The sequence below is a fragment of the Orcinus orca genome, chromosome 10, assembly GCF_937001465.1.
Source record: "Orcinus orca chromosome 10, mOrcOrc1.1, whole genome shotgun sequence".
In the NCBI taxonomy this organism is placed as follows: Eukaryota; Metazoa; Chordata; class Mammalia; order Artiodactyla; family Delphinidae; genus Orcinus; species Orcinus orca.
In genome coordinates, this window is record NC_064568.1 from 9,752,506 (window position 1) to 9,774,819 (window position 22,314).

Below are 22,314 nucleotides of genomic sequence, written 5' to 3' on the forward strand. Positions count from 1 at the left end.
CATTGTGCGCATTTTACCTTTTAAGTTAGTAAGTCTACTTTTTTTTCCACAAAGACGGGTTCTTCAAGTTATGGAGAAGTCATAGCAGACTGTTGCTTCAGTTTAAGATACGCATTCACATATGAGATGAGAAGGGTGAGGACCCAGAGAAACGCCTTTGACAGAGGGGAGTGAGAGCATACTGAAGAATGTTTAGTAATAAAGAATTCAGATGGGAGAAACGGATGGGTTACATCTAACAGATTTGCTCAAAGGAATTCTGGAAAGGCAAATATGTGAAAATGTATAGCAAAGACATGAAATGCCTTTTGGTCCCTAAATGGATTTCATTTCAAAGACGTGCATATTGCAAATGCATGCACCATAACACTTCTCTGTCCACTTCTAGAATTTTCTAAAGCCTGACAGAACATCTGCAGAGAGAGGATGTCATTCCAAGATAATCAACTGCAAGTTACTAAATTAAGATAAAAATGTCCTTAACCTTGAACAGGTTTTAAAGAGATTTTAGATGAAAGGAGCCCTCTAGGGTGTTGTATAATTATATAATTTTACCCTTTCTAAAAGGCTATTTACAGATACATAATGTTTCCCCTCCATTCTTTAAAGTAAAATATAGGATAAAAAAAATAGTTTGGGGATAATATTTGTTTGGGACAGCAGGCACTGCTAATCAGTACCACTCTCTCCTTATTCCTTACTATCAGAGCCCTGGTTTAGGAGACCCCATTATCCTTAAGGCTAAGGTGGCCAGTTTAAAATCCGAGCTGATGAGATCTAAGTGCAAGTCTGCTGACCATCTGTGGTAAAAAAATTTGCTCTCTGAGTTAGACACTGCCTTTTTTTCCTTAATTTCTTTTTTTTTTTTTTCCTTTTCTTTCTTCCTGCCCAAATTGTTGGAACACTATTGGAGATTCTGGGGTCACTTTGAAGCTATGTGGACGTGCTAGAGATGTGGAAGCTGGAAGAGCGAAGCAACCCAGTCCCCTGGTGATGCCCTTCAGCAGCTGGACTAACGCTAGAGGGACTATCTCCAAACTTCCTGCTACCCGTGGAAAGTAAGGTAAATCACTCATTCACTTTCTGTTACCTCCTAACTGATCCAGAACTCTAACCTCAGGGTTCTAGAACCCTTCTCAGTATCCCATAGTCATACTCGTGTTCCGGACTCCTGATCATCAGACTTGCTTATAGCAGATGTATGGGGAGGGCGGGTTCTTCCGGAAGCCCTGATACTTCCTCCCCTACTCCCACCACACACAAATAATGATCTTTATGTCCACTCATCCTTCTATCTACACTCAGAGGCCAGGGCCCCCAGGAAGGCTTCACTGACAACCCTTTACTCCTCTCTATGTGCAGAAAGGGTAGAGGTGTGGGCTCTGGAATCAGACTTCCTAGACTTGAATTCTTAATCTGTTACTTACCAGTTTAGGACTTGGGCAAAGTAGTTACCTTCTCTGGACACCCCTGTAAAACAGGAACACTAAGCAGCACCTATGTACCTTACTGAAAGGATTAAATGAGCAAATGCAGGTAAAGTTCTTAATTTTTTTTCTTGGGTCAATCAATTCTAGCTGCTATTGTTACCTTTGGCTAATTTAGGGCAGAGTCCCTTTGCCCTCCTTTGGTTCTCTGGACCCGTCTCATTCACAACACACACAATCGCATACTGCAGAGTTTTGAAAGGTGGTTCTCAAAATGTGGTCCCTGGGCCAGCAATATCAGCCACACCTGGGAACTGGTTAGAACTCTGGCACTGGAGCCCAGCAATCTGTTTTAACAATATTCTCAGGCAAATCTGATGCACACTAAAGGTTGATGACAACTGAGAACATCTGTCTCAGACTCTCCTGGAGGCATTCACCAAAAATAGAGTTACAGGACCTTAACACCTGATCAGCTGGAGAAGGGGTCTAGTAATTGCCCTGGTTATCATGCTTGTCATGATTTTTCAGCACATAAATGTTTGAGAATCACTGCCATTTTGAATGTGTGTTTCACTTGTCTGTTTTTCCAGTGGACTTTACTTCCTTGCAAGGAAGGTTTGTGAAGATTTGTTGTTGTTGTTTGCATTATTAGTTTTATTATGCTAATTCTAGAATCTCTAGTGCATAGTGCAATCTCAGGCAGGAAGTAGTGGCTCATTAAAACAGGTATCCCAAAAGTCTTAGTAGAACTTCAAGATTAATTCCTTCAGGAAGAGGTAAAATTGTCATTAGATGCAGATTGTATGATACTATATATAGAAAACCCTAAAGACTCTACATGAAAACCACTACAACTGATAAACGAATTCAGCAAGGTAGCAGAATACAAGATTAACATACAGAAATTGGTTGCATTTCTTTATACCAACAATGAAATATCAGAAAGGGAACGTAAAAAAACAAGGCCTTTTAAAATCACAACCCCAAAAATAAAATACTTGGGAATAAACCTCACCAAGAAGGCAAACACTTATATGCTGAGAACTGCAAAGCATTAATAAAGGAAAGTGAAGATGATTCAAAGAAATGGAAAGACATCTCATGTTCTTGGGTTGGAGGAATTAATATTGTTAAAATGCTCATACTACCCAAAGCAATCTACAGATTTCATGTGATCCCTATCAAATTACCCATGACATTTTTCATGCAATTAGAACAAATAATCCTAAAATTCATACGGAACCATAAAAGACCCAGAATTGCCAAAGCAATCCTGAAGAAAAAGAACAACGTTGGAGGCATAGCCACACCCCAGACTCAGACAGTACTCCAAAGTCACAGTAATAAAAGCAGCGTGGTATTGGCACAAAAACAGACATATGGATCAATGGAACAGAATACAGAGCCCAGAAATAAATCCACACACCTCAGTTAATCTTTGACAATTAATCTTTGACAAAGGAGGCAAGAATATATAATGGGAAAAAGACAGTCTCTTCTGCAAGTGGTGTTGGTAAAGTTGGACAGCCTTATATAAACCAGTGAAGTTAGAACACATCCTTTCACCATACACGAAAATAAACACAAAATGTCTTAAAGACTTAAACATAAGACATGACACCATAAAACTTCTAGAAGAGAACATAGGCAAAATATTCTCTGACATAAATCATACCAATGTTTTCTTAGGTCAGTCTCTCAAGACAATAGAAATAAAAATGAAAATAAACAAAGGGGACCGAATCAAACTTACAAGCTTTTGCACAGCAAAGGAAACCATAAACAAAATGAAAAGACAACCTACAGAATGGGAGAAAATATTTGCAAATGATGCAACCAGCAAGGGCTTAATTTCCAAACTATACAAGCAGCTCATACAACTTGATGACAATAAAAGCAAACAACCCAATCAAAAAAATGGGCAGAAGACTTAAAGAGACATTTCTCCAAAGAAGAAATACAGATGGCCAATAGGCACATGAAAAGATGCTCAACACTGCCAATTATTAAAGAAATGCAAATCAAAACTACCATGAGGTACCACCTCACACCAGTCAGAATGGCCACTATTAAAAAGTCTACAAATAACATATGCTGGAGAGGGTGTGGAGAAAAGGGAACCCTCCTACAACACTGTTGGTGGGAACGTAAGTTGGTGCAGCCACTGTGGAAAACAGTATGGAGGTTCCTCAGAAAACTAAAGATAGACCTACCATATGATCCAGCAATCCCACTCTTGGGCATATATCCAGACAAAACTATAATTCAAAAAGACACATTCACCCTGATACTCACAGCAGCAATATTCACAATAGCCAAGACATGGAAACAACCTAAATGTCCATCAACAGATGAATGGATAAAGACGATGTGGTACATATATACAATGAAATACTACTCAGCCATAAAAAAAAGAATGAAATAATGCCGTTTGCAGCAGCAACATGGATGCAACTAGAGATTATCATACTAAGCAAAGTAAGTCAGAAAGAGAAAGACAAATACCATGATACCACTTATATGTGGAATCTAAAATATGACACAAATGAACCTATCTATGAAAAAGAAACAGAATCAGAGACATAGAGAATACACTGGTGGCTGCCAAGGGGGAAGCAGGTGGGAGAGGGATGAACTGCGAGTATGGGATTAGCAGATGCAAACTGGTATATATAGATTGGCTAAACAACAAGGTCCTACTATATAGCACAGGGAACTATATTCAATATCCCATGATAAACCATAATGGAAAAGAATGTGAAAAAGAATGTATATACATATGTATAACAGAGTCACTTTGCTGTACAGCAGTAATTAACACAACGCTGTAAACCAAGTATACTTCAATAAAAAATAAGTTAATTAAATTTTAAAAAAGATTAATTCCTTCAGAAGAACAACTACTCCACACACAAAAAAAAAGCACCCTTTGAAAGTTTAAATTTTTGAATTTCTTTGCCACTTCCTTAGTTTTGATCATCTTGGACAATATATTTTTAATATTGACTTTTAAAAAAAAATTGTTTCAGTGTTTGCTATCCTTAGAGAGACAGAAACAGATAAGTACAACTAAATACTTATTTTTCAAAAGTCTCAAAAGTATAAGGGAAATGAAAGTAATTATATCTTCAAATGATTTTGGGGTATGTTTTTAATTTCACACTTCTGATACTATTGAAGATTAAAACTGTATTAAGACATTTGAGACATGCCGCATTGGTATTAAATGAATTTAATTTTGTGTAAAGTGGTAGAAATATTTTCTTCAGCAAACATATCTGCAGATATAAAATCACAACCATAAATCTACAAAAAAGCAAACTATTGAATGAAATCTGATTGGTTATTTCCCTGCAGTATGGATCTGCTAATAATTTAATTTACTACTTGCTAACAGAAGCCAAAATTTAAATATACATATATATATATGTGTGTGTATATATACATATCTTCAATTTTAAATCATTCATATATATGAACAAGTATACATACACATATATAACAATTGTTCATATATATATATATACAATTTAAATTAAAGAAAGTACATCTGGTGGCCTATTTTTTCCCCCACGATTTCTAAAGAACACCATATTCTACTCTAGGCAGTGGAATGTCAATCCACCTTAAGGGTTGTTCAATGAGCATATCTGAGAAACCACTGGTTTAGCCAATGATGTACTTATTGAGGGAGGCCCTAGTGCCACTGTCAAGAGCTTATCCACAGGAGAGATAAGAAGGTACTTGTTTGGTTTGTGAAAAGAAGGAGTAGTGAGGAATGGCAGGTAGCTGCAGGCTGATGACACGTGATGTCCATATATATGTAGAACCAACACACCCATAATTGCACCCATTTTCCATACCTAAATCCAAAGCCTTTATATCATTAATCCCAGGCAAAAATGGTAAGATTCATGTGTGTTACTATCCCACGGCTTCACGATGCCTATAAACTCATATGAGTATGTCTTAGTTTTATCAGTGGAGGACAAACCAGGCTTCTATCACCAAGCCCCATTCCATAACAGGCAAACCAGTCCAAGACTTCTCTGACTGCTGCAGGGGAGTCTATGGAAGGGGCGCTCACTCCACTGTGATGCCTAAAATGCCTTTGCACAGAGCAAACATTCAATACATGCTGAGTGAATGAATGAGTGAACTGGTGTCATAAAACAGGCTTATTTCAGGGAAATTCCATTCAACAGGCTGGCATTCCTTCCTACCCATCTTAACTGTTAAGCTTGCAATCAGACAAAAATTTAATTATAAAACGTTAGGGCTGAGGAAATTTTAGAAACTGTCTACTCTCCAGAGGTATACAACTTTAATTTAGTGGTAAAAATCACTAGGAGTGATTTAGGAGTCTATCAGACCTGAGTCCAAATTCCACATCTACCATATTTTAGTGAGCAAATAACTACTTCTGAGGCTCTGTCCATGTATGCATTATGGGATATCATAATAACACATACATTAATTGTATGACTATCAGGGGATGAAATGACACAATCCATTTGTCATGGTCAGCTAAGTAATTTGCACCAAGTAAGCACTCGAGACATTAGCCAATATTAATAGCGGAGAGATGAAAACAAAACTCTGGGACTGATGCCTACCCTAGTGGCCCCAGTGGTCATAATGACTTTCTTCCATTCAGCCTGCTCTCTTCTCACTAAGACTAAGGAAGAGAAGATGAACAAATTAGGAATAACAATTTGAAAATGTTTTTATACTCCTTGAATGAATGGAATTATAATAAAATGATTCATGAGTTCTGAAGAAATATGATGAGACTTTAGATCTTTATGTTAGTTCTCTACAAAACCAATTTATGGCCCTAAGATGTACCTTCCCACCCAGCCCCATCCTTACGAGGATCGAATATCATTGTAAATGGAAAAGTCAACAACACATAAGCAACAAGCTAAGTTACAAGCCAGTGAAGTCTCGGAGGTTTGATAGAGAAAATTCAGATTTATCATTATATGTAAAAATAAGATGATATGAAGAACTCAATCTAAAAACTATTACCTGGAGATCTATAATCTCTATAATAGTGCTATGAAAAGTAAACAGCTAGAAATCTACCTAGATGGTTTTCCTTATAAGAAAGCACTTTCTGTATAACTTTTAATGTATTATTGATGAGAACAATTCAACAAAATTCAAATAAATATCTGCAGATGTCCTACAAGAAGAAAAGCACAGAGTTAGATGCGACAGGGGATAACTGGACTTCAGGATGAGTAAGACCCTATACTTGACCTCAGTAAATTAACATGAAATACAGTGGATGAGTCATGTACAGAATGTCAGAATTCTAAAAGGCCAAGCTAAGTACCAAAAGGAACATGTGGGGATTCTTAAGAAGGAAATAAAAGATTGGTTAGTTGATTACGAAAAGGCAGAAGGGAGTAGGTTCCCTTTGGCTGCTCTTTGAAGAGATCACTTCCTTTCCCCCCTAGTCCTGAGGCTAGGGTGGCATGGGCAATAGAGGAATGTGGGGATTGAGAATCATTTCTACTCTCACCAGAGTGGCTGGAAGCAGATTTTCTTACCAGGATGTAGTAGTATGCTAATATTTAAGGGTTCTTGAGGTCAGAGAGAAGGGTTTGAATACTCCGGCTCCATCTCTTGCTGTGGGTCAAGTTTCTTACGTTTCTTGCTGTGGGTCAAGTTTCTTACCTTTCCAACACCTCAGCGTCTTTATCTGAAAATTGGGGATGATGATAATGTCTCCCACCTGAGTGTGAGAACTACATGATACAGTGCATACGCAGGGCTTAATTTGGTGCCTGGCACACAGAAAGTGCTCAGTACAGCAGGCGAGTGTAGTGACAATAAAGGCAAAGATGATGGAGGTAGTCCGGGTGTTGCCCCCAGAACAGGTTCTGACTGGGAGAGAGTTAAAGCACCTTTGGGTTCATGGGGGTTTATATATAAGCAACGGTTGATCAATGTGAGCTGGTTGTCCAAACGATTATGTGCAATCTAAGAAAAAAATGGGCCTCGGATTTGCACAGCTACTTAATAATATTAGCAGTGGTAGTAGTCAAAGAAGCTAAATTTTATTAAGTGTTTATATGCCAAACAACGTGCTGAACGCTTTAAAAGGATTTACTCACTTATTACAGCGAGGCTATACGCTAGGTCCTGATAATGTTACTCGTCTCTTTCAGATGTTGACTGAGCCTCAGAGGGGTTACAAAAGCACCTAAGATCCCGTTGTCAGTACATGACGGAAATGAGTTCAAATCCAGCCTGTCTGACTTGTTCTTAATCACTAAGGTATGAAATTAAGCATGTTGCCCTTTGCCTGATTCTCCTTCTGAGGCCTGAATATTTCACTTAGCTCCCTGAGTGCAGAAGAGAGAAAATTCTCTCTCCTTGACTGAACTTGGCATCAATATCCAACTCCCCTTCTCAGAACGGGTTGCTTCAACGAGCAGCAATGAATGCCGGGTCGTGGACCAGTCACCTTGATGACTAAGAGTCAGACACTAGGGAAAGAAAATGCTCTGTGACAATCCTACCCTTGTACAGAAACAAGACAGAAATTGGGGGACAGGGCAGAAGATAGTGGAATAAGGCATAGGAAAAATAGCACCTGGCATCGTGACAGTAATAATAATAATAGTAGTAGTAGTAGTAATAGTAATAATAATAGACTTTACTATGCTCTAGGCATTGTATTAAGTGCTTGGTGTAAGTGACTTCATTTTAACATTGAAAACAAGTCTATGAGGATGAAATATTATTAACATCATTTTATAGGCAGGAGTATTGAGGTGCAGGTAATCAGGTAAATTGCCCAAGCTCATATGGTTAGCAAGTGGAAAGCAGAGATTTGAACCAGAACCTACACTCCTAACAATTATGCTATAACCATTATGCTGAAGACGTAAGAATTCCAGTGGTCTTTCCCCATAACCCACTCCTGCACTCCAGACTTGAATAGTCCAAGATCAAGAGAGAGCAAGCTTGGAGTTGCCACTCTTCAGTGAGTTTCAATCATTTCAAAACGGTGTATTTGCTAACAAGATGCACTTCCTGTGATAATCTTCTCAACCAGGTATCAAGAAACAGGAAGCAAAGATTCAAGTAACAGTATGTTCCTACTTATGAGGAAGGTGGGACAGCATAGTTGACACTGGGCTTAACTGTTCTGGGAAACGTGGTCCCAGTAGGCATACACGCTGGTACATTTTCCCCACCTACCAAATACAAAAGCAGTATTTTGTTTCCATGTTGCTCTTCAAAGTTCCACCTCATTCGTGCCTGTCATTCATCCTCTGGCCTCTTCCTGTCTCCATTTCTGTACAGAAAGGTGCTGAGTCTCTGCTCTCGGATACGAAAAGCGTGTGTTAGGAGAGGGAGCCATGGTACCTCGATGTCTTTTTTTTTTCATCTTAATTCTATTATGCCAACTCCACTGAACTTAATTAGAGTGAATACAGAATTACACAATTACCCTCTGTTCTATTCTTCAGATGTTATATTTTGATAAAATTTACTACATGCTGCTCTCCCCTTGAACACCAGATGAACACTAGAAATGGATGTGTGTTGACATAAAATCTGTTATAATTACAATTAAAGTATAGCTTACATAATGATAGTGTTAACATAAAATTATAGATGTGTAGAGACAACGTGGTCATGCATTTTTTAGTATAAGTACATGCTTAGACCAATGTCTGTTAGCGGAATGAAGATGGAAGAGAATTCTGGTTAAGCCACAAAGGCTGTTTAAGGACTTGCAGATAGCTAAGGGGAACTCAAAGACCAGTAAGATGTTTCCCCTGCCATGTTTGCAATTGCAAAGTGAAGGGAAGATGGGAAAGTAAGTACCCCTATGGAAATTACAAGTACATTTTTTTCCTTGAATACCTGGGTAAATGCTTAAATTCTAATGTATATCAGTGATGCAAATTTTCAACTGAGTTTGATAAATCATAAAATAATAATTATACATATATGTATATAAAACTGCATGGAACTAGACAGTTCAGAGTTACTTCTAATTAAAGAGGTACCCTATGACAACTAACTTAAACCTTACAAAATATGGTTCCAAGTACCCTATCAGAGTGAAAAGTAGGAGACTGAAAGGTTTATTGTAAATGTTTGTAGTCACGGTGTCTTAACTAAAACTACTGTGTCACAAATACTATTAAAATAATTGTGACATTTTATTCACTTTTACTGCAAACAACAAAACAAACTATAGGTATTTTTTCATTTCAGGTAATTATTTTAGCTAATAGTTATTAAATGTTTTGAGAAGACAGAGTGCTAATTGCATTACTTCATTTTATCTTTAAAATAGCGCTTCCATGTAATTATTCTTAATATCTCCATTTTATGAAAATGTATCTCTAGTTTAGACCTTTCTTCAGAACTGCAGACTTGTGTATCCAACTGTGTACTCAGCATCTCTACTTGGACGTCACGAAAACATCTCAAATCTTATACCTCCAAAACTGGTCTTTAATCCCCCGAACATGCTGTACCCCAAATTTTTCCATCTTAGGTGACAGTAACCACACCTTTCCAGTTCCCCAGGCCCTAAATCTCGAATCCACCCTTGACCCCCTCTTCCTTTCCATTCTTGCATTCAATCTACCACGAAATGCTGTCGGAACCTTCCCAATGTGCCACTTCTGAGAACTACCAGCCACTAGCAGCCTGGTGCAGGCCACCAACATAGACCTCGAGGATCCTGTAGTGGCCTCCCGGGATTCTCCCTGACTCCACTCTCTCCCCACATCCTCAAGACCACAGATAGAGTTATGCTTTTCAAACAAGAGACAGTTCATGCCACACCTCGGCTAAAATCCTGCCCCTGGCTGCCTACATTTAGAGTAAAAGACACAATGCATGTGATGGCCTCCCAGGACTTACCCAATCCATCTCATCACATATCCGACCTCCAGCCCTCCTGCTGTCTCTTCCTCCCCACTGACTAAGTCAGCCAGGGTGGCCTCCTTGATATTCCTCCAAGCTGCCCGGCATATTTCTGCATTAGAGTTTTGGGACTGGTTATTCTTGCTCCCAGGGAGTGGTCTCCCCCTCATACATTCTGACAACTCCCTCACTTCAAGTCTTTGCTCAAATGTCAACTTATAAAATCCACCCTGACTACCCTATTTAAAAACAGAACCTACCTGTACACTCCTCCAGCACTCCCAACCCAAGCCTCTTCAGTGAGCTTCACATCCTTTTCCTTATCCCGTAGCGCCCATCAACTTGTGACAAAGCATAGAATTTATTTATAACATCTGTTTCCACACGAGAGTGTAAGGAGGGAGAGAACATGCAAGAAGGAGCACGCAAGCAAAGGCTCTTGTCTAATTTATTCATTGATACGTCCAAGCATAGAGAACAGGAAGATGCTTGATAAATAGTCCTGAAAAAGATACAGATGAGGAAACTAGTAGTAAAGCTCAGAAAGTTTAAGTAACTTCCTCAAGGTTCTAGAGCTAGAAGAGGGTCACAGTAGAATTCACACTTGGGGATGTCTAACTTCAAATTTCTTAGCCTCTCTGCTACCTTTTTTTTTTTTTTTTTTTTTTTGCGGTGCGCGGGCCTCTCACTGTTGCGGCCTCTCCCGTTGCGGAGCACAGGCTCCGGACGCACAGGCTCAGCGGCCATGGCTCACGGGCCCAGCCGCTCCGCGGCATGTGGGATCTTCCCGGACCAGGGCACGAACCCGCGTCCCCTGCATCGTCAGGCAGACTCTCAACCACTGCGCCACCAGGGAAGCCCCTCTCTGCTATCTTAAGTCCATGCAATTCAGGATTTGTTTTAATCAGTGCCATGGAAATTCTCACTCCACTGAATAGTATCACTAAAGTGTTCTCTGTCTAGATTTATATATATATTTTCCATTTAAACAAAGGAAACAGAAGAGGGGAATTCATCATGGGTTATTGCGGTAATTTTACAGCAATTTTAGCAATAATGACATTTAAGTAATAGTGATATTTAATGATAGCATAATAATAATAAAATAATAGCTCTTAAATGTATTGAAGACGAATCGCATGCTAAACTCGGTGCTAAAATATTTCCATGTATATTTTGTGCAAAATCCTTATGAATATTCTATCAGTTGAGCTTTATGTGTAACTCCACCAGGCATACTTCTCTTACTCCGCTTTCAAAGATAAGGAAATTGATGAGAAGTGTGGTAACCGTTTGATCAAGATGAGACTGGTAATAAGTTGTGAGTATGAATTTAAATTCAGGTCTAACTCCAGAATTTGATTCTTAATCCCTACATGAAAATTCTGATAATTCCTTTGATAAGAGTATGTTTTCTCCTGGAAAACATCCCCCATTATGTCTGCCTGTGCTCATACCTTCAGAACACAGTCAAGTTTGAAACATGATAAAAATGTTTAAATAGTGTGCTTTAATAAATAGAAATATCTTCATCTAAACAATAACACAAAAAGGCAGGCTGAGCCCTTTGAAGTGGCTTCGTTGCTATCTTCCATCCAGAACAAGAGAAGGAATCAACAGCTGCAGAGTAAAGAAAGCATGAAACCCAGAGATGGAGGATTCTGTAAATGACCAATTACAAGACTATTAAGCCACACTTTCATAGCAAGAGGCAAAATATTCCATTAAACTGAAAATTCTTCTACCCCTCACTCCAAGGCCCACACAAACATAATGTTGCATTTATTAGGATGTATTTCCTGTGCTCTATCTACTTGACTTTCAGCAACTGTATTAATACAGTCCTTTCGCTTTGCACATATATCTGAATGATGGATTCCATCACTGGAGTTTTGTAGAAAGAGTGGAGTGACTGAAGTAAAGTTTGGGAAGAGCCATCATAATCCATAATGATGGGCACTGAATCAGGACAAGAAGAAACCTCTCTTCTCATTTACTTGAATGAAAATTCTACTATATATTTATTGCCTCTGTACAGGGCCATCTGTTGAATAGTGGAAAACAAGCATCTTTCATTTGGAGGTAGGATTTGTGTGCTCAAGTTTCTATGGGCCTGCAGAATTAATCTTGTTTGAGAAATGAAATAAAATGTAATTTCTTACTGTAAGTAGATGTGGTTAAGCAACTGGCAACTTTGATGTTTTTAAATCACTGCAGTTTCAGGGTAGGCAAATCTATAATTATTTCAAGCACTTCTTTATTGGTGCAACAATTGAGCAGTGTACATGGTGGTCAACAACCTGGGCATTGTCAGACGACTCCAAGTTTGAATCTAGACTTTGCCACTCACCAGCTATGTGACTTTCAGCTATGAGAAGCACTTTCTTCAGCTTTACAGGGTGGATTATTATATGCCCTTTGCAGAACTACTGTAAGAACTAAATGTATATGGGCACAGTGGCTCATAGTAAGGGCTCAAATTAGTACTGTGGTCACTACTAGTAGTATTGAAAAGAAATTAGAACTTCTATTCTCATAAAGTGGGATATGTGTCCCTTTATCATTGTAATTTCATATCATTTTACTTTTGACCTTATAATTTAATAGCTTGATCCAAGAAACATTTAGCAGTAAATATAATCGAAAGAAGATTACTTGTCAAACATGAAATACTGTAGTATCAAGTGTGTTGGCACAATACTCTTCTCAGATAATTAACCTGTAAAAATATGTTATTGTCTTCTTTTTAATTAAGCACATTGAACATATATATTTACTGTGCCAATTGGCGAAAGGTCCATTAATTAATCAGTCTAACTATATGTTGCATAAACGTCTTCTAAACATAATCGTATATGTATTTTATTTGTTGGGAAAATGTGTTTGAGATTGTTCTTTTCTGCCTATTTAAAGTAAAAGAGGGTGAGAAGTAGAGTTAGGCTTAATGTACTTTGTACTCCATTATGCCATGAAAATGCTTCTGTGCCCTGGAGACAACAACAAAAGATTTGCTTTAATGACAAGAATCAAGTATGTTCTAAAGCTTCCAGGTAGGAGGCGTATAGGTTGCAGTTTATATCAGAAGTCTTTGCTCTCTCTCTCAACTGCGTCTAGATGGGAAAGATGTGGTCACAAATGCTTCAAGGTGATATAGTAAATGTTGGAAAGAGGGGGGTAGGAGGCAGAGTTTTGAATATCTCAGACCTGAGCTAGAAGGATTTTATTTAAAGAAAATAGCGGATATGATTTTTCACTTAAGGAAGCAAACGTGACATTAACGTAGGAAATTAGCTCTTTCAGCTATGATGCTTTCAAATGCACATGGCTGAAAACAAATTCAAAATAGTCAAAGGAAATTTAAAAACAAAAACCAAACAACAACAACAACCTCAACAAACAAGTACTAGAAATTCAGGGATGCAGCCATATTCAGATACAGTTGGATCTGGAAGTTCCAGAGTATCAGCAGGGTTCCAGCTCTCTCTCCATCGCTCAGCCCTGCTTACCTCTGCAAGACTTTATTTTACAGAAAGTCTCTTCTTGTGCTGCATGGTCACTGGGAGTCCCAGAGTCATATCGCCCCAGCTTAGAAATTCCAGAAAGAAAAGACAATTCTTCCATTTTTCTCTGAGAGAAAAGTCCTGGGGAGGAGTCTGATAGACTTAGCCAAGGTCAGATGCCTACTCATGAGCCAATCACCTGCTTTACTGGAGTTCAGTCCCTGGGCGACTCATCCCCGGGGCCCGTGAGGAGGCAGGGTGGCATTATCTGGCAGTTCTCCAAGAAAAGCCTGCTGTTTTTGTAAGATGAAAGGGGAGAGGACATGGACAATGAAACCTGTATCTGCTTCTGTAAAATCCACAGAATCTTACTCCCTGCCCTGTGTCGATGACCATGCAGTAAGCTGACCCAGGAGGTCATTTTTCCCACAACAGTCTTCATATATATGACTAAGGAACACACTGGTAAAAGAATATGGGACAAAGTCTGAGTATGAGAAGTCAGCTAGACTGATATTAACTAAAAAAGCTGTGTGAAAATATCCTTAAAAATTGCCCCCAACTCACTCAAAGTCCAAAGTTGGAGCTGGAAATACAATGTCATGGAGTTTGGATAAGAACAGGTTTTCTCCAAGCTGAACTATGACACAGAGATTAGAGACTTCTAGAAACTATACTTTTTCAAAGAAAAAAACATCACATGAGAAAAACGAGGCCTAGAAAAATTAAATGACGTAAGGTAACATAGCTAATTAATGGCAGGACTGAGACTAGACTATACTTTGTGTAATTGGCTATGGTCTTTTAAATCCATGATACAACGTCTATATGTAACAAATTTGTTAAACCCTAAATGTTTATGAAATTCAAGTAATCCATTATCTGAATTATTCTTGAAGAGAAAACATCCAAAGACTTCTTAATTGTATGAGTATACATACATAAAATACACGTGGAGGTAACTTCAAATATAGTATGTGTCTGTCTCTATTCCTTCCCTCTCCACTCTTTTTAAAAAATGCCCCTTTAAAAATTGCCCACTCACCATCTGTTAGGTAAATTTGCAGAAACACAGTAAATGTGGAGACAGAAATTGTTATAGATACTATTCCAAATGGCACTGACACCTGTATTTATGAAATTTTTAAAAGGGTAAGTTAGAGTTGTTTTTTTAAAAAAAAAATCCCACTATAGTAACACCACATCATCCTAGGTGCCCAGTTTTATCCAGTTACATAAGATGGAGAAAGAGAGAGAGAGAGAGAGAGAGAGAAACAGAGAGAGAGAGGAGAAAGAGAAAGAAGAAAGGAAGAAAACCAAGTACTTATGTATAAAATGTTGTTCCCAAAGTTTGAGATTATACTCAAGCATCAATGAACAGAAGGAAAACACTTGCAAGTTTACAAATGTATTTCATTTATGGCATGAGGGACACAGGTTTAGATTTGCAACACGCTCCCACAAGGGTCAAATTGACCACTTTTTTCTATCTAGTTGCTCTTGAGAGAACAAAACAATTGAAACAGATGCCATTCAATTCCAAGTCTATAGCTTAGACCATGTCACTGCACATGAAATATTGTTCATTCAGAGTCAGCACATAGCAAGAGTAATTTATACTCTCAGAGTGTTTGCTCTCAAGTCAATAGCAGAGAAGCCTTGAATAAAAACGTTCCCATTACTTTCCATTGTAATATACCTTACTTATAGCCCATGAAACAGTGGTCAGGGGAGATTTATTCTTTGGACACCATATTATATAATCTCTCCACTTTAAGCCATCCCCCACTCTGCGATTATTTTTTAAATATGTTACTCGTAGTCAATATTAATTTACATTTAATCTTTCTTAGCATTAGGAGAGTATTATTTTGTACAGGCTCAGAAACAAATCTCCCGAAATTCCTCCCTGATGCTCCCTTCAGGCTGAAAATGCATTGCAGGGTGGCTGCAGTGACTTAATTCTAGTTGGCAGAGCCCTGGCCACACACTAATTTCATTAGCCTCAAACTCCTGGATTTGAAAGATCCACTGAATATGATTCCTGTCCTCTGACATGTCACTTACTAACCAATTCAGTGTGCATACAGAGGAGAGAAAGCACTTGCTCAGCTCTGGCCCACCGGCAGGCAGATGAGAATTCCCAGTCAGAGACACTGTTTACATCTGAGTGGTCATTCTTGCCCGGGTCCTCATTTTCAGGAAGGAACTTCAATCCAGGCTTTGCTGGCAGCTGCAGCATTTGTTACATCCATTACTATCTCCTTGTTCCTTCTTGCCCCCCAGTGCTTAGCATCCCCCATTTCAGTCACTAAGTCTTCCTTCCCCCAGCCTAGAAGCTTACCTCACCATAAATTTTTATCTCAAATGATAGGTTTGGCACATTCCCCACAGCACCCCACAGGGACTGGGGAAAAGAAAACTCAAATCTCTGGAGAGCTAAGAATTCAACCATTTAGAGGAGTTTCTTTTATACAGGACAGTCTTCATTGAGCTGAACCCTGCAATCCCAGAGAAGATTCACCTACCCGTTCTTTTCCTCTTTCCCTAAAGTGACTGTGCCTTTGAACAATGGGTCTGTGTTCCACTATTCTCTCTATTCATTTTGCAGGTTTACAGAGGCTGGGAAACTGGGGACTGGACTTACATGCCAGGAGCTTCTAAGATCACACGCAAAAATAAGGCTACTGGAAGAGATTGTTGGAATCTATCTCTGTATATTTGAACATGGGCAGTGGTTAACCAGGATGCTCACACCAAGCTTATATCCAGCTTGCAGCACAAGCTACAAGTTGGTGCATCCCTCCTACTACCAGCCTCTTCTCAATAAATGCAGGTGAAAACTGGGGGCTCTTTTCCCTCAGCTGTTCAATCCAACATGAATAGCTGCAATTTGCAAATTAGAGGAAAATGACAGTGTTTTCTCTGAATGGTTTTGGTCCCAACCCACACTGCTAATGCTGGCATTCAGTTCCTTTCCTTCCCAGCCCAGGGAACGGGGGAACTAAGCATAAGGCAAGCGTTTTCTTTTCTTGCAAGTGCCTCAGATCCACACACCAGAGAAGGAATCAGCTCCCCCTGGAATCTTTTTCAGCAAACACAATCCTTCAGCCTAGTCGGCAAGCTCTCTCTTGACTTTAAGATTTCACTCTTTTTTCGACAGGCAGGCCCATCTGCAGTACTGCCCAAGCTCCAAGTGAAGGCACCAAAATAATTTTAAAAATGTCAAACAGCAAATGTGCCTTCAACCCCCAAAGCTCCAGTAAAAATACTGTGAGGTGCCCCTGTGGTTCGCAGGTGACCTCTGGCCTCATCCTCTCTGCAGCGCTGCCTCCTCAGGTTCTCTAGTTTAAGCTCAGAGGTAAAGGAAGTGCTTCTGGGTTTTGCTTACAACAACCCAGGCTCTTCCTGAAAGCATTACCTCAAAGCGAAGGCTGCCCAGAGGCACTTTTGGCTTTGCAAACATCTAGAGATCTCCATGGTGGCATACTAAAGAGGTGCTAGGGATGCTCAGAGGCTCAGAGGGGCCATACCAGGCTGCAGCTTTAGACAGGCACCCCTCCTTCTGGCACAAACACAAACTTCATACTCCTGGGTGCTGATGTAGTGACAGCTTGAATCTCACAAGGAGTCCCCTCCAGAAACCCAACATGCTTCAGGATAGGCACTTGAGAGGGAGCCAACTTTTTAGCTACGGGGAGCATAAGGGTCAGCCAGAACATCTGGAGAAGGGACTAACTGAGCTTGGGTCCTACCAGGCAGGGAGAGAGCTGTGCATTAGGAAAGGATCACTTCAAGACAGAGATGAACAAAAAACTTGGATATAGGGGTAGAGAAGGAAAAGAGAGGCAGAAATTGAAAGGGAGAACATAAAAACAGAGAGACAAAAAAAAAAAAAAAAAAAAAAAAACCAGCAGGGAGAAAGAGACACAAGGAGAGAGACACACAGGAAGAAAGACAGAGAAACAAGAGAACCCATAGTCACGCAGACCCTGAAACTCAATTTCTTCATCCAGAAGCCATCCATCTATACCCAGGGCGGCACAGGAGCCGTGGGGCCGAGGCTGCGGGAGCAGGCGGTGAGAGAGCACTGCAGCACCGCCCACCGCTCAGCTGGCCCGATCCACCGTCCTCGCATCTTCCGCCGTCGCCCGCCTGCACCCGGAGCTGGAGGACCGCCCGGCCTTGCTCAGCGCACCCTACTGCCTCCCTCCAGGCGCCTTCTTGTCTGGCTCTGAGAATCGTCCTCAAAACCCAGGACTGGGGTTGGGGGCTGCGTTAGGGAGGTCGTGGGAAAGAATGGGCACAGGGTGGGTGCAGAGAAAGCAATTGTGTTTCGCAGTTAGCATGAGCTCACCTCCGGGCTCTGAGCTGGCAGGAGTAGAAAGCTGATCGCCCGGCTCCTGCCAGTGGCCGGATCGCAAAGGCAGTTTAGACGGTGCAAACAACTGCCCAGAGCAAATCACCTGGGGGCACGTCTGCGGGTGGCTTCTCCCCGCTTGAGGACAGTCCCCACGCCTTCCGCCCCATGCCCTCGCAGAGACAGGTTACAGGTCGGGAAATCCAACCCGAGCGAAATGGGCAATTAACGTCCAAATGTAGGTGAAGACCTAGCCTTCGGTTTAAGAACTGCCTCCCTAAGCTCTTCTCGAAATTTTCCAAGGGAGCTGCAGCTTGTCGGGCGGCTTGGGGCAGGGAAGCTGGGGAGTTGAGAAATGCCTAGTTTCTAGGCGTCTTCTCATCTTTCATATTCCTTGCGCCTAACTGGCTCTCACAGGATCCCGGCACTTTTACAAGCCTGTTTTGGAACCATATTTCACTCTAATGCAAACCCATTTAAATCATCGCCTTGTTTTTCGGAGACTGTTTCTTGTTAATGGGGCCATAAATCCAGAATGTCAAGCCGGATGGAGTGGAGCGCGGACAGGGGAGAGATAGAAGGGAAATGAATCAAGCAGGGCAAGTACCTCCTCGGGTGAGGTGGGAGGGATTCGGCAGGATCTCCAGGGTGGAAATGAGCGAAGGCTGACCATACCCCGCACCCCCGGAGTCCAAGCCAGCCTTCAGGATAAAGAGCGCGGGGAGCTACGGCGCGCTCTGCCCCGGAGGGAGCGCCCCCCTACCTGGAAAAGCCTCAGGATGTTGGCTACCATGATGGAGACCGAACTCCCCGAAGCCCCAATCACTCCAACTACTTTCTCGGGCTTGACGAAAACCGGAGGCTCGCCGTTGGTGCAGCGCACTTCGGAGGTGTCCTTCTGGATGAGCGCCTGGACGAAAGTGAGCGACTGTTCGAGCGCATAAGTGTCCCTGGAACAAGTGTCCAGGATCCGCGCTCCCAGCGTCACGTTGGGCAGCAGGTTGGGATCGCTATTGATCTGGTCCAGGGCGTAGAGCATCGCTTCCAGCCTGTGGATCCCGTTCTCCCTCTTGATGTCGCCGCAGGGCACTCCGCTGGGACCCTTCGCGTGCACCGGGAACAGCCCCCCGAGGGTGACGTCCCCCTCGATCCGAATGGAGTGCGGGGCGTACATCTCCTGGCCGCGCGCCGCCGCCGCCAGCGCGCACAGGAGCACCTCCAGCACGCAGCAGGGGAACTTCATCAAAGTCAGGGCGCGGAGCAGCTTCCCCAGCTGGACCATGCTGCTCCCGCGGCTGCGGTGGTGGCGGCGGCACTGGAGGGGACGGTGGCGGGCTTGCCGGAGTCCTGGCCCCTTGGGGTGAGCTCCTCCGGGGAAGCCCAGGGTCTCCTGCGGGCGAGGAGGGTGGGGGCGCCCGGGGAAGGGCAGCCGGCGAGGGTTGGGGGTCCCGCGGCGCCTGCCAGCTTGGGGCGCCGTGCGCTCTCGGGTTCCCTGGCCGGTGCGCCGCGCTCGAGCTCGCGCTCGGTGGCTTGCAGCTCGAGCTCTCCAACAGCCCAGCACTGGGGAGAGAGCGCGGATGGCTATCGCTTTAAATGCGCGTTCGGCTCCCTCTCCTCCTCCGCCCACTCCCTCCCACCCTCGCTCGCTCTCAGGCTCTCCCCACCCTTCCCAGCGCCCGCCCTCCCCACGGTTTTGCATCATCACGCAGGGAGGGGCTGCGTGCTGAGGTAAGGCGGGGGGAATGGGTGGGCGGCTGTGGGGGGGGAGTGCCTCCGATTGGGAGTTTCGAGGTCCCCAGGGAATCTGGGGATTGCAGGTCGCAGGCGAAGGCTGAGCTCCTGCTTCTGTCTCAGTGTAGAAGCCGCTCGCTCGCCCGCCTGCACCCACACGCACATTCTAGGCACAGGGTGGCATCAGCCCCGGACAGGGCGGTTCTATTTGGGGCTGACTGCTTCCAACCCTGAGGTCCGGAGCCGGGGCTCTCAGCGCCGGAGAATGCGAGGTAGTCGGAAGTTGATGCCGCCAAGCATGAAGGGTAGTAGGGAGACCCCAGTCTCTACTGCTTATTCGTCTGTGCCAGTTTTTCCTAAGAAAAACACACATACACACAGGAGCCTGATTTATGACCTAAAGAACCTTTACGCAGAGACTTCTCCGGGGCCAGGCACTGGGCTAGCCTGTAGGGAAAGACGCCAACAAGAAATGCTGGGAATGGAAATGCATCTTTGGTCTTCAGGGGTTACTGTGGCCGGAGCCGGATGAAGTAACCCTGGTCTCCAGTAAATCTGTGGCGGATTCGCTCCTTTTCTTCCTTTCATCGCAAGAGACGGAACAACTGAGAACTCTGCAGAGCGCACTTTCTTCTCTGGCGCTGACAGGCTCCCTCCTACCCATTTCCAGAGATGCTTTTGGGCTGATGTCAGGTTTCCTCGGGCAGGAAATAACAAGAAAGAGGTGACAGTAGGAGGAGCAGACAGAAATCTCCCCATCGATCCAGTGATCCATTCTTTTTTTTTTTTTTTCCTGGCTGAAGATTTGGGGGGTTTGGGGAGTGGAATCAGGATGCCAGAGCAGGTTGTAGTGCAGTTAGGAAGCTGTTTTTCAAAGGTGTCCCCTCCTGCAGGTCCAGCCCAAACTTGGCCCAGTAAAGCAACAAGTGGCCCTAGTTCCTACACAAGGAAGGGCAATGTATCTGCCCTTGGTGCCCATGTGTACTGCTTATGGAGGTCTCTACTCTTGCTGAGCCTTTCTGTTGGAGTGCAGTGAAACTGTCTTATACAGAATTGAGGGCGCAGAGAAAACCAAAACAAGACTATACTTCCTGTTGTAATGTTAGTGTACTAAAGAAAAATGTCCTTGCACATAAACAAAACAACACACACACACACACACCCCTAAAAAGTCAGAAGTTGGGAAGTTGGTTGTCTCTTCCACCAACCACCTGTATGACCTTGGAACTTCTGTTCCTGTGCCTGAGTTTTACTTTGCCCATCTGTAAAATGATGAAATTGAATTGAATGTTTTACAGGTTAACTTTTAACTTTCAAATCCTCTGTTGAAATAGGCCATGCACCTTTGGCCATGGTGTTCTTTTTAGACCAATATCCTTTGTTGCTTTATGTGTAGGGCACCCATTTTTTGATACCCAAACAACACTTCAAACATTTCCTGGTACAGAGGATTTTTTTCTTGTTGACCATTTATCTTCCTTCTAGGGAGAGTCCAGTCCATCATTTTCTTTTCAGACATGCCCCTCCTCCAGGTTTCAATACTTAAGGTTTGAGGAGGAAAAAAACCTTCTGGCTACAGTGTTCAAGGAAGGGAATAGAGGCTAACAAGAGTTATGCAGGGCTAATCCCTGGACTTCTGCTGGAGTAACGAGGGTGATGACATAGGGTTACCACTGTCCAATAGACAATCCGTGCCGGAGTTAAAAGAAAAAGGAGCCTCCTTCCTCTAAATGCTTTATGTATATCTTTTGGACAATGTTACACTATTTGATTTTGTAAAAACATACCATTTTACTGCCACCTTCAAGAAAAGTGATGTAAAAGCTATGCGAAGCTACCCCTGTATACAATGTGATCATCCATCACTCATAGATGTGATGCCCTGCTATATAAGTGCACACCTTGTGCAACCTTATGCTGTGATGCGCCCGCCCCTTCCAGCCAGCCCTGGAGCTGCGAGGGTACTCGCAGCTGGGAGCCAGCTGTGCCAGAAGCTCCCACATAAACAGGGAAATATTTGAATCCCATAATGAGAGATACCAGAGAGGAGAAAAGGCAGAGAGAAGAAGGGGTGGGGAAGAGAGAAAGGGACCTGGTTAAAACATGTGAACTCCTGGATCCACATGTGCCTGAAAGATTGCCTGTTTTTTTTTTTTTTTTCAATTATATAGTATTTTATTTCTGTTGCTTGAAGTCAAAATACCCTCTTGTAACTCACCTGTTCTGCTATTCAATACACTGGATCAAAAAGGCTGGAACAAGCGAAATAGATATCCTGTTAAGGCAGCATTAGCTAATTTGGAAAGGGGGAAAGAAGCAAAGCAATAGAAAGGCATCCTTGGGACACAAATACTGTGATCCTAGTATTTAGGCATCAGTACCTCAG

At 42.3% G+C, this 22,314-nt stretch overlaps 1 protein-coding gene across 5 annotated transcripts in view; it reads right to left on the bottom strand.

The window, feature by feature from the left end:
* GRM7 (glutamate metabotropic receptor 7) overlaps positions 1-19,797 on the bottom strand; it is an 853,253-nt gene extending 833,456 nt beyond the window's left edge. For 3 of the 5 annotated variants that reach the window (XR_007469857.1, XR_007469856.1, XM_049693592.1), the window contains exon 1: positions 18,961-19,797. Coding sequence is in view for 3 of the 5 variants with exons in the window: in XM_049693592.1 (XP_049549549.1) it covers positions 18,961-19,479 (519 nt within the window). In the remaining 2 variants the exon portion in view is untranslated. The remainder of the gene's footprint in view (positions 1-18,960) is intronic. The other 2 variants (XM_049693593.1, XM_049693594.1) reach the window with 1 other exon arrangement.
* Positions 19,798-22,314: the final 2,517 nt, after the last annotated feature.